At 40.7% G+C, this 12,808-nt stretch overlaps 1 protein-coding gene across 1 annotated transcript in view; it reads right to left on the bottom strand.

Moving 5' to 3' along the window:
* Positions 1–6,344: 6,344 nt before the first annotated feature.
* Positions 6,345–12,808, bottom strand: part of tg (thyroglobulin) — a 463,025-nt gene continuing 456,561 nt past the window's right edge. Inside the window, exon 49 of the mRNA XM_041189302.1 lies at positions 6,345–6,769. Within this exon, the coding sequence (XP_041045236.1) occupies positions 6,666–6,769 (104 nt within the window). The 3' untranslated portion in view covers positions 6,345–6,665. The remainder of the gene's footprint in view (positions 6,770–12,808) is intronic.

Below are 12,808 nucleotides of genomic sequence, written 5' to 3'. Positions count from 1 at the left end.
TACAAGCACATACTGCAACACTTGACTGTGATAACTGTGTCGCACGTAAAACTACACTTTGCTTCCAAGGCTGAACACAATTGATGGCTCTCCTTTTGTTAAGGAGAAATCCATGATCTCTGTGGGACTTCGTTATAACCTTTTTACCAGCACACCCCACATCCCAACTGGAGAAAGTTTTAAGGCCGGAATTTTCCAGCCCCTCACACCGGCGGGATCTTCCAGTCCTACCAATGTGAACGGAGGTTTCAATGGCTCGCCAGTCCTCTGCAGTTGGGGGGGTTGGGGGTTGGAAAATTCCAGACTAAATTTCAGAGTGAGGATATTCACTGCATTCAACATTTAAAAAACATTACAAACATTCGGCAAGAAAATAATTCAAATTTTTAAAATAAAAATGACTGTCCATCTTCCAATGTTAAGCAAATGTTAGTTGCAAATGTGTACTGGAAGAAAAATAAAATAAGAAGCGGAAGGTTTAAATTGCCTGGGACCAAAAATAAACACAGCAAGTGAGTGGCTTACCCCTCAGATTGGATGCTATGCGCTACATGCCCGTTAGTGGTAAGCCAGAGGATTAGGAAAGTTTTAAAGACCAACAAAAGACAACCAAAAAAAATAAACAAGGTGAAAATAAACTTTGAGGGTAAACTAGCAAGTAACATAAAAATGGACAGTAAGAGCTCCTTTAAATATATAAAAAGGAAGAGAGAGGCCAAAGTGAACATAGGCCCCTTAGAGAATGAGGCTGGGGAAATAATAATAGGGAACCAGGAAATGGCAGAGGAGTTGAATAAATACTTTGCTTCAGTCTTCAAGGTGGAAGACACTAATGGCATTCCAAAAATACCAAATAATCAATGGGCAAAAGTGGGGGGAGGAAATAGACACAATAACTATCATTAGAGAAAAAGTACTAGGGAAACTAATGGGGCTAAAGGCCGATAAGTCCCCTGGACCTGATGGGTTGCATCCTCGGATATTAAAGCAAATAGCTACAGAGATAGTGGATGCACTGGCAGTAATCTTCCAAGAATCCTTAGATTCTGGAAAAGTCCCAGAGGATTGGAGAATGGCCAATGTAACACCCTTATTCAAAAAGGGAAGGAGACAAAAAACAGGTAACTATAGGCCAGTTAGCTTAAAATCTGTCATTGGGAAAATGTTGGAGTCTATTATAAAGGATGTAATAGCAGAGCATTTAGAAATACATAATCTAATCAAGCAGAGTCAGCATGGCTTCATGAAGGGGAAATCATGCCTAACAAATTTATTAGAATTCTTTGAGGAGTTAACAAGCAGGATAGTTAAAGAGGAACCAGTAGATGTAATATATTTGGATTTCCCGAAGGCGTTCGATAAGGTATCACACATAAGGCTACTTAATAAGATAACAGCCCATGTTGTTGGGGGTAGAACGTGAGCATAGATAGATGATTGGCTAACTAATAGAAGACAGAGAATTGGGATAAGTTGGGGGGGGGGGGGGTGCATTTTTGGGATGGTGACCTGTAACTAGTGGAGTGCCACAGGGGTCAGTGCTGGGGCCTCAACTATTTATAATATATATTGACTTAGATGAGGGAACTGAGTGTACTATCGCCAGGTTTGCGGATAACACAAAAATAGGTGGGAAAGCAAGTGGTGAGGTTGGCACAAGGAGTCTACAGAGGGATATAGACAGGTTAAGTGAGTGGGCAAAAATATGGCAGATGGAATATAATGTGGGAAAGTGTTAGGTTATGCACTTTGGCAGGAAGAATAGAGAAGCTGAATATTATTTAACTGGAGAAAAACTGCAGAAAGCTGCAGCACAGAGGGATTTGGGGGTCCTCGTGCATGAATCCCAGAAAGCTAGCATACAAGTTCAGCAGGTAATAGGGAAGCTAAATGGAATGTTGGCCTTTATTTCAAAGGGAATGAAGTATAAAAATAGGGAAAGTATAAAACTATACAAGGCACTAGTTACACCACACCTAGAATATTGTGAACAGTTTTGATCCCCTTATCTAAGAAAAGCTATACTGGCATTGGAGGCAGTCCAGAAAAGTTCACTAGGTTGAACCCAGGTATGGAGGGATTTTCTTATGAGGAGCGATTGAGTCGGTTGGACCTGTACTCATTGGAGTTTAGAAGAATGAGAGACGACGTTATTGAAATATATAAGATTCTTAGGGGACTTGACAGGGTAGATGCTGATAGGTTGTTTCCCCTTGTGGGAGAGTGTAGGACCAGAGGGCATAATCTCAGAGTAAGGAGGTGCCAAGTTACAGAGATGAGGAGGAATTTATTCTCTCAGAGGGTAGTTAATCTGTGGAATTCTTTACCACAGAGGGCTGTAGGGGCTGGGTCGTTAAGAACATGCAAAGCTGAGATAGACAGATTTTTAATCAGTAAGGGAAGTAAGGGTTATGGGGGAAAGGCAGGAAAGTGGAGTTGAGGATTATCAGATCAGCCATGATCTCATTGAATGGCAGGGCAGACTCGGTGGGTCACATGGCCTACTTCTGCTCCTATGTCTTATGGTTTTATGATGGTGACACAGGTTTTAAATTGGGAGGGGAGGGGAAATCTCCAAAAAATGTAAGCAGTCCAAATGGAAACAAAACAGGGCAGCAGAACATGGGAAAGAATAAAGTAAGGATGTTGATAGCAAGGGAATAAATAGAACTATAAAATGGAAGTCTAAAAAGATGGTTAAACATAAAATGAGAGGAAATCCTATTAAAAATGAGTTAAAAAGTACATACAGTAATGCACACAGTGCCTGTAATAAAACAGGGGAGCTGGAGGTAATCGTGTGTTGGGAGGAATCAGACATAAATAAGAATCACTGAGACGTGGCTACAGAATCAGGACTGGGATTTAAACATTGCAGGATATAACATATTTAGAAAAGTTAAAGGCAACTGTCAGGTGGAGTAGCTGTATTCAGGATAACATAATGGCAGTAGAAAAAAGGGACACAGCCATCAGCAAGACAAAAATAGAACCCATATGAATAGAGATAAAAGATAATAAAGGATCAATTGCATTGGTAGGTGTATACCACCTAATGATAGAAAGGAGGAGGAGAAAGAAATATACAGACAGATTAGGGAATTCAGTAAAAAACTTAATAATAATCATGGGGATTTTATTTGCTGTGATATTAATTGGACAGAAGGGGTAAATAAAAGGGGATAAACAAATGTTCCTACAATGTATACATAACTCCTTTCTAATCCATTATTTGAAAAGCCCAACAAGGGAAGATTTATTATTGGAACTAACAATGGAGAATGAACCAGAGCAGATATGAGTAATTAAATATAGGGAACATCCAGGCAATAGTGACCATGATAAAATACCCTTTAAGATGATGTTAGAGAAGGGCATAAGTATGATGAAAACCAAATTAATAGAGAGGAGAAAAGCTGATTTTGAGTGGTTGAGGATAGAATTTTGGAAAATAAAATGGGGAACTTTATGGCAAACAACAATGTAGGGCAACAATAGGAAACTTTTAAAACAGTGTTCAACAGAATGCAGGGAAAATATATTCTTCTAAAATAACATAACAAGCTTAGCACTGATGGGACCATGTGGATGAATAAAATTGTAGGGAAACAATTAGGCAAAAGGCAGACATTAAGTAGATAGACAGCAGAGGAGTGCATAATAAGAGAGAATTCAAAGAGATGAAGAGAGAAGTAAAAAGAAATTAGGAAATCTGAGAGAAACTGTGAAAATAAATTATCAAGGAACATAAAAAAGTAACAAAAACAAAAATTGCTGGAAAAACTCAGCAGGTCTAACAGCATCGGTGGAGGGAAAGACAGAGTTAACGTTTCGAATCCGTATGACTCTTCTTCAGAGCTAAGAGAAGTAAAAATGTGGTAACGTTTATATTGTTTAAGGGGTGTGGAACAGGTGAAGTTGGATAGAAGGCTAGCAATAGGTGGAGGCAAAGGAGAGATTGCTAAAGATAACAATCTTATAAACCTCATATTTGTAACAGTATTGATAAAATTGAATGAACTCAAAGACAACAAAACCCTTGGTCCAGATGGATTGCATGCACTTCAAAAGAATCTAGGGAAGAGATAACAGAGGCATAACTATTCATATTTAATTATTCATTAGAAAAAGGTGTATTTCCAGAGGACTGGCAGGTAGATAATGTAATTCCTATATTTAAGAAGGGTGATGGAACATGTCTAAATATATTACATCTACTGGTTCCCCTTTATCTATCCTGCTTGTTACCTCCTCAAAGAATTCTAATAAATTTATCAGGCATGATTTCCTCTTCATGAAGCTATGCTGACTCTGGTTGATTATATTCTGCCTTTCTAAATGCTCTGCTATTACATCCTTTATAATAGACACTAACATTTTCTCAATGACAGATGTTGTTAACTGACCAATAATTACCTGTTTTTTGTCTCCCTCCCTTTTTGAATAAGGGCGTTACATTGGCAGTTTTCCAATCCTCTGGGACTTTTCCAGAATCTAAGGATCCTTGGAAGATTACTAACAGTGCATCCACTATCTCTGTAGCTATTCCCTTTAATATCTGAGGACGCAGCACATCAGGTCCAGGTGGCTTTATCGGCCTTTAGCCCATTAGTTTCCCTACCAACTATTCTCTAGTGATAGTTATTGTATTTATTTCCTCCACACCCCTCCCCCCCCCACTTTTGTCCCATGATTATTTAGTATTTTTGGTATGCTATTAGTGTCTTCTACCCTCACCTCCCACTTTACCCTTTCCATTAGGACATGGGTCCCATCCACTTCAGGTGGAGCTGATCCCATGGAACTGGTGCTAGTATCCCATGTAGGGGCCCCTCTTTCTCACACCAGTCCTTTAGCAATGTGCCAATTCTCCTGATCTGTCTGTTTCTCTGTCAACTTGCACGTGGCTTGGGCAATATTATTATTACCGTCAAAGTCCTGCTTTTTAATTTAGAGCCAAAATCCTGATACACTTCCAGCAGAACCTCTTTCCATTTCCTACCTATGTCCTTTGTTCCAACATGCAAAGGGTGCCTGATGCTTGTATCAGGTGGCACACTTCTCACGTAGAATATGCATGCATATTGGATGCTTTGGTACCTGTTTTACATCCATAGATTGGTGACCCATAGAAGTTGGGGATATTTGTGGAGCCTCCTCGTCCTTGTTAGTTGTTCAATTGTCTATTTATGATTGGATGTGGCAGGATTGCAGAGCTTTGATCTGATCCATTGGTGGTGGGATTGCTTAGCTCTATCTATGTATGCTGCTTCCACTGTCAACCACAAAACTGTAGGCTGGAGGCATGTGTCGGCCAGACCATGTAAGGACCAGGCAGGTTTCCTTCCCTAAAGGACATTAGTGATCCAGATGGGTTTTTTTTCAGGACAATCGATAGCCCCATGATATCAGTACTGACACTTGCATTCAATTCCAGATTCTTATTACTTAATTTAACTTAGTAATAAATTGATCTTAAATTCCACCAAATCCCATCTGGTGGATCCCTGGTGGAATTTGAACCCATTTTCCCCTGGGCCTCTGGATTATTAGCCTAGTGACATCACCACTGTCTTCCCATTCTTGTTACATTAGTTTTGTTATATTACGGTGAGAGCATTTTATTGACAGTGGCAGTGTATGGTGGAAGGTCACTATTCTTGTGATGTTTGAAATGGATAGTTGTATGTTCTCATTGTGAGAGAATCTAGAACTAGGGGTGTAGTTTCAGAATAAGAGGTTGTCCATTTAAAATGAAAATAAGGAAGAGTTTCTTCTCTGAGAGGGTTGTGAATCTTTGGGCTTCTTGACCCTAGCGAGCTGTGGATGTTGAGTCATTGAATGTATTTAAGGTTGAGCTAAGTAGATTCTTGAACAACAGGGTATTGAGGGTTATGGGGAAAAGACAGAATGTAGAGTTGAGGCCAAGGTTAGATCAGCTATGATCTTGTTGAATGGCGGGGCAGCTTTGAGGAGCCATATGGCCCACTCCTACTTCTTATGTTCTTCTGAGATTTTATCAGACACATGAACTGAAAATGCCTCTATGAACAGCAGATAGAGTAACTCCAAACCAATGCTGTAAGCACCTTATGCTGTCACAGAGAAATATTCTGCTTAAATCTTCTCCATATATGTGAAAAATTGCTGCCGGTCTCAGTGCCAACATATTTGATCCTCAGCTGACAATTTCTGTGATGTTTCACGATGTAAAACTATGGCATATTGTTTAATCACAGTTACCAACTATCTCCATAAAGTCAGGAAGTTTGATATTTGCTGCATGCAAGATGTGGCAATTAGCTGTGTTCCATGATCACCAAAATAAGTAAGCAAGTCTATTATTGGTTTACAGTCTTTTATTCTCATCTTCAGAAACTATCAAACAGCGAATACTTTTTAAACATCTGTTTCTTCGCACAAGGGAATCTAAAGAATTAATAAGCCACTTACTGAGTAAGCTCAGCAATGCTAGGTTTGTTGACGTTATGCAATTGAGGTTGGTGTTGATACCTTGACAAAGGATCCATACAGTAACCACAGATTTTAATGATGAATGATTTATTTTTATATTTTCTATTCTCTTTTCTACAAGTTACTTTAAAAGTCTTCAAGGCAAGCCTAAATTAGTGATTGAAACCATCTGAAATGGAGGCATTGTCACTTTAATTATAAACTTCCTTTGCTTGCTGTGGTTGTGCTTGTGTGACTGGTGACTGGGGCACTGATTCATGTTGATCTCTGCTCAGTTCATTCTTAGTGACATTGTCTGGAATATAAAATATGGGTTAAAATCAGAGGGCAGAGTGAAGGTACTTTCATGACAGGTTCAGTTAATGGTTTACATGAGCATAATGTGCACAATTGGCTCTCACTGACCATTTACAATGATCTAACACACAGGTAATATTAAAAGCCAGAGCATGGGAAAAGGTTCTAGATATACATGTTCACTTGTACATGCTTGGACACACCTGCCTGTATATCAACAGTTCTCTGCACTCAAATGGTATCTCATTATGCATAGATTCTTTGATATGTATTAACAATGTAAGGAGTCATTTCAATCCAAGCTTTTCTCTCTTTCACAAACACCCATACACATGGTGAAATCAAACAATGGGCATGATATTATATATGCTGTAATTGGTTCTGCAATCACCCATTATGGTTTGCCTTCTCTACGTATATACAGCATTGTTACCATCCTCACAAAGTCCTTCCAGGTTATAAATGAGAAAAAAAAAACATTGAGCTCACTTCTTCCACAGCCCATGTGCACACTCCCATGTCTTAGATTCTGCCCAAACTTGTTACTTGCCTGAGGGAAAATGCTCCCTAAATGGTCCCTGATCTGCAGAATTAGTTGGACAGAAGTCCATCTCTAATATATAGCCTTTCGTACAATTATTTCCTCCTCCTCTCGACCCTCCCCTCATAACAATAACACTAGAGGAGCATTTCTAATTAGGTGTTTATTCAGGTCGACTCTGCCTAAACTATTTGTCCTCTTTGCCTCCTAGCTGCTGGGTCTCTAAAGCTTTCTAAGATCCTATTTAATCAATTGTGCTTTAATCCTGCCCCTCCTCCACCTTTCCCCTCCCTTTTCAGTTCTGGCTTGCTGATGTTTTTTCCCCTTATAAAATTTTTGAAATGTCTCTCCCCATGAGGGTACTGCATAAATATTTGTTGCTGTGATGCTGGGAGTGTATTCTATGTATCTAGCTTCAGCATGAGAAAAAAAACCTTTTCTTCTTAAGGTAGATTGATCAATCTTGTGTTTGCAGCGGGAGCTGCGCTCAAAGGAAGGGGAGTTGGGGAAGGGGGCACTGCTATAGTGTTATGGACCTATCTTTAAACTACCTTCTATTGTAGCATGTCTACAGAGATCATGAGATTTCTTAATTTAATCTCCAATCTCTTACTTCACTTGAGACTTGCTTTCTTTTCAACACACTCACCAAGGCTCCTTAGGCAGCACATTCCAAATCCATGACCACTACCATCTAGCAGGACAAGGGCAGCAGATAGATGGGAACACCACCACCTGGAAGTTCCCCTCCAAGCCACTCACCACCCTGACTGGGAACTATATTGCCGTCCCTTCACTGTTGCTGGGTCAAAATCCTGGACCTCCCTTCCTAACAGCACTGTGGGTGTACCTACACCACATCGACTGCAGCTCACCACCACCTTCACAAGAGCAACTAGAGATGGACAATAAATGCTGGCTCAGCCAGCGAAGCCCAATCCATTGAATGAATAAAACAAAACTCTGTGCCTCACCTGACTGGTATTCTTTACATAAGAGCTTACAGAGTGCTCATAGGGGAGCCTGGATCTTTCCTACCCTTACGCCAATGCATTTGCACATCAAATTCTGGACTGGGGTTAATCTTACTGGGATGATGACTTCTGGTTTGTACTGAGTCAGCTGATTTCAGCCAGAGAGGGAGAGCTATCTTGCTTTCAGTACTTGGGTTGCCAACTGTGATGAGATGTATTCTTTGAGATATAATCACATGACTTGCCCCCAAGCTCCAGCCATTAGTCAGCCAACACATCCACCCTTGTGACATATTGCCTTCCTACGGCAATTGGATAGCAAAAAGACTCATTACCCAATTGGATGATTCTAGACAGTCAGCCAAATAGCCTTTATTCCCCATTTTCAATATGTTTACATTTGGTACAGAGAGATGTTTAAAGAAAATGGGAACAAAAAGAAACAATCTCCTTTAAAGTCCTGATGATTTTTCACCGGGACTGCACATAACTATGCCTTGATCTTCAATCCCTGGAGACTCCAGGCAATTCTGGAGGGTTGGCAACACTACTCAGTATCAATGGATCATTGTAAAGAAAAAAAAAACTGAAGTCTTTATTACTGATTGCTGTCCAGTAAGTCCCATCAGAATGTGCGTGTGTTTGGATGACGGCTTTATGGTTTGGATTTTTCCAACACCAATTCTCCTGCCACTGGCCCCGACAGCAGTTTCTATAAATAGCCAAGCCTGCCACAAACTGAAAACTTGGGACTTCTTGCCTTTCTACTCAATTATTATAATGCTTGATGTATTAATGTTGAATGTATTATAATTTTCATCACTTTCCTTATCAGCTAGAGAACATAGGAACTTAGGAATTGCTAGATGAGAAAAGGCCAAGGTTCATCTAATTTGAATTCTACCATCCCGCTTTTATTTTTATTCATTCATGGGATGTGAACTTCGCTGGCTGTGTCAGCATTTATTGTCCATTGCTAGTTGCCCTTGAGAAGGTGGTGGTGAGTTGCCTTCTTGAATGGCTGCAGTCCATGTGGGTGGGCTCGGCGGGGCAGGTGGGGGCGGTCAGGAAGCCGACTGCCGTCTGCGTTCGGGGCTGGAAGGCGATTTCACAATGGCGGGCGAATTAAGGCCAGCCCAGCATGAAATGCGAGCGGCAGCGCTCAGCGCTGCCTGTGCAGGCGGGGGGAGGACGATGAGTGGGCTGAGTGCGAACTCCACGCATGCGCACGACTGTGCACTTGCTAATCTCCCTGAAGCACAGAGCCGCCTCAGGGAGGTGAAGAGTTTAAAAAATATATAAAGAAATAAAAATTGTAATAAAACATGTCCCCTCATGCGACTCTGTCACATAAGCAGGGACGTGTTATTAATTAAGTTTTAAAATTTTTATTTTATTTTTATTTGCTTTAGGAAACTTTATCCCGCCTGTGGATGAGGTTTCCTTAAAAGGCCGCTTGGCCTTTTCACCTGCCCGCCAACTGTAACATTGGACGGGCAGTGGAAAATTGAACTTAATTGATAACTTAATGGCCTTAACAGTCCTTTTAATTGTCGGTGGGCGCGCTGCCGATTCCTGCACACGCCTGCCAACTGAACTATCTCACGACCGCATAAAAAAGCAGGGGAGACAGGAAGAGCATAGAGGAAGTCCAAGGTAACTGTAATTGGTGTGGCAGGGAAAAAGACAGGCATGAAAATTGCCCGTCGTCAACGGGTGTCATTTCATGCTTGAATGGGTTGGGCGCGCACCCACCCACCAAGCTAAAAATTTTGCCCTCTGTATAATGTCTAAGTTTGGAGCTCTCGCTACATGCTTGCCTCTACACACATCTCTGTTCAGTACAAGACTTCCCTCAATACTTGGTCATGTATTCCTTTACATGACACTGTGGGTGATACTATACCCAGGCCCACATTAACCCTTTCTTTGCCAGGCCCTTATACTACAATAACTACTTCCACCGTCTACCTAAGTAGCTTGTTCCACAGAATTACCACTTGCTCACTGAAGTTAAGTTATTAATGCTGCCTGTTTCGGGTACACAAAGCACCTCATACTTCCTATATGTATTTAGTGAGGGAACTGCCTGCATTTGAAACCTTTCTTCCTAACACTTTAGCTAAACGAACTAACCAAGACAAAAATTCTATCCTTGTCACATTCAGATGAGACAAGATTGGGGTCAGGTCAGATGTTCATCATGGTTAAATAGCCTGTTAACATTTCACCTTCTAGGCTCAACTCTAAGAGCTAACACTTTGAGCATGGTTGCAGAGAAGAAGCCCTGGACGTTAAATCTTCTCACACAGCATGAATGTTATGACCCCAGCCGATGGTAAATGCTAGTTGTTCAAATCCCAAAAGGAAATTGGAAACAACTGCAACAACTTGTTTCGCAATTTGTATAAATTTCAAGATGCTTGCCTTGAATTCAGTAGTAATAAGAATGCCAAGTCTTATAGGTTTCTTACAAAACTAAATTAAACCTTTATTAATAGAAGAAATGATTTTAAATACATACATAGATCCACAAATTCCTTCTATGATAACTTCTAAATCTCCTAATTAATCTGACTCCCAGTTACACTTTTGTTAAGGCAACTATAAGGCACAAATGACAGAATCTTCCATTCAGCATGCGGAGGTGGGCCTGAAACGCCGATGCATAAAATGACGTGTGATGACATCGAATGTTATTATGAAATTTTGCCAGAGTCAGCTGCACACCTGCCGAAATCTTAAGGGCCTATTAAGGCATTGAGAAATTAATTAAAGCAGTTAAGAATGCCTCCCGTTCAACCTTAAGGTTGGTGGACAGGCAAAAAGCTCAAGTGGCCTTCGCATTTTTCAGGAAACCGCATCCACAGGCGGGATGAAGTTTCCTGAAGCTTTCATAAAATAAATAAATAATTTTTCCCACCTTTACAAACATGTCCCAACTCATAAACACAGTTTCATGAGGGGTCATGGTTGAATAAATTTTTAAACCGATTCTTTAATTATTCTCATATCCATTCAATCTCCCTTAGGCAGCTCCATGCCGCAGGGAGATTGAAGCGCTCTTTTGCGCGCATGTGTGAACTGCACACTTGACCTGACTCTCCCTCCTCCCCCTGCCCGCACAGATAGCGCTCAGCATTGCTGCTTGTGATCCAGACAGGGCAGGCCTTAATTGGCCCGCCCGTGTGAAATCGCATTGTGGAGCCAATTGCGGGCGGCGGTTGGCTCCCCGCCCGCCCCTGCCCACTCCCACCGAGCCCACCTGATGTGGGAAAAATTCAGGCCCCAGTTTCTGAACTTCACCTGGCTAGGTGACACATTTTACCCCTCCTTTGAAAACTGTCTAGTTCAATTTATTTAAAAATGCAAATGTCCTTTTACACCTTACAGTCTAAACTTTCCCCATACTTACCTACCTAACATTTCAACCTTAGCTCATCTTCTAATACATTAAAATCTTCAGGCCAGCTGCCTTTAAACTAATTAAGTCTCTCTCACACACACACAGACACAAATACCACTATTTTACAATAAATTCCAATAACATTATTATAAATTCCTGACAAAGGGTGGAGGAAGGGACTTGGAAATCTGATCTGTCCTTTGCAAAAAAACATGGTGAACCTTGAAAATTTGAGAACAATCATTTTTCTTTCCCTTAAAAGTGTGAATCTAGACAAACTAAATTGAACAACAGGATGCTGTTTGTCCCCAATAGACTAAGACTTTTGTAATCTGACATCTGTGTGAATCCTCAAAGAAAAAATGGGTAAAAATTCTTGGTACATTTTTTCATCAGGAGATGTGGAACTCTGAATAGAAGCAGTCTTTTCCGAGAAGAAAGGATAAAAGGCTCTGAGTGTTTCAGCTACTTAACCACCTGCATGGATCTAACATATCTTCATTCTCCTCTTTTTCTGCCTGTTTTACCTCCTTCTCTCTTCATTTCATGTGGACCTTGACTCTTGCTAGGTTACAGTTGCATGATCATTAGTTACCTTCCATTAGCTCATCAACATATATGAGTTTGAACTGAGTGGCACATCCACCATTCACTCACATTTTGTTTTATTCTTTCATGGGGCGTTAGCATTGCTGGCAAGGCCATCATTTGTTACCCATCCCTAATTACCTCTGAACCAATCAGCTTCCATTTCAGAGTCAACCAAATTGTGTGGGTCTGGGGTCATTCATAAGCCAGACCAGGTAAGGATGGCAGATTTCCTTCCCCAAAGAGAACATTAACAATTTATGGTAGCTTTATGGTCACCATTACTGAAATTAGCTTTCAATTCTAGATTTTTTTTTAAAAAATCAATTGAATCTTAATCCCACCAGTTACCATGGTGGAATTTGAACCCATGTCTCCAGAGTATTAGCCTGGGCCTCTGGACTGCTGACATTACCATGACTCCACCATCTCCCCCTAATTTCCACACACAAAGGAGGAACAAAAAAATAGAGCCCTTGACAAATCTTTTCCTTACCAACCCAGAGGTAATGGATAAAATTGTAGCTG

The sequence above is a fragment of the Carcharodon carcharias genome, chromosome 6 (assembly GCF_017639515.1).
Source record: "Carcharodon carcharias isolate sCarCar2 chromosome 6, sCarCar2.pri, whole genome shotgun sequence".
NCBI classification, from domain to species: domain Eukaryota; kingdom Metazoa; phylum Chordata; class Chondrichthyes; order Lamniformes; family Lamnidae; genus Carcharodon; species Carcharodon carcharias.
The sequence above is the reverse complement of the archived record's forward strand: the minus strand, read 5'-3'. Positions and strand labels throughout refer to the sequence as shown.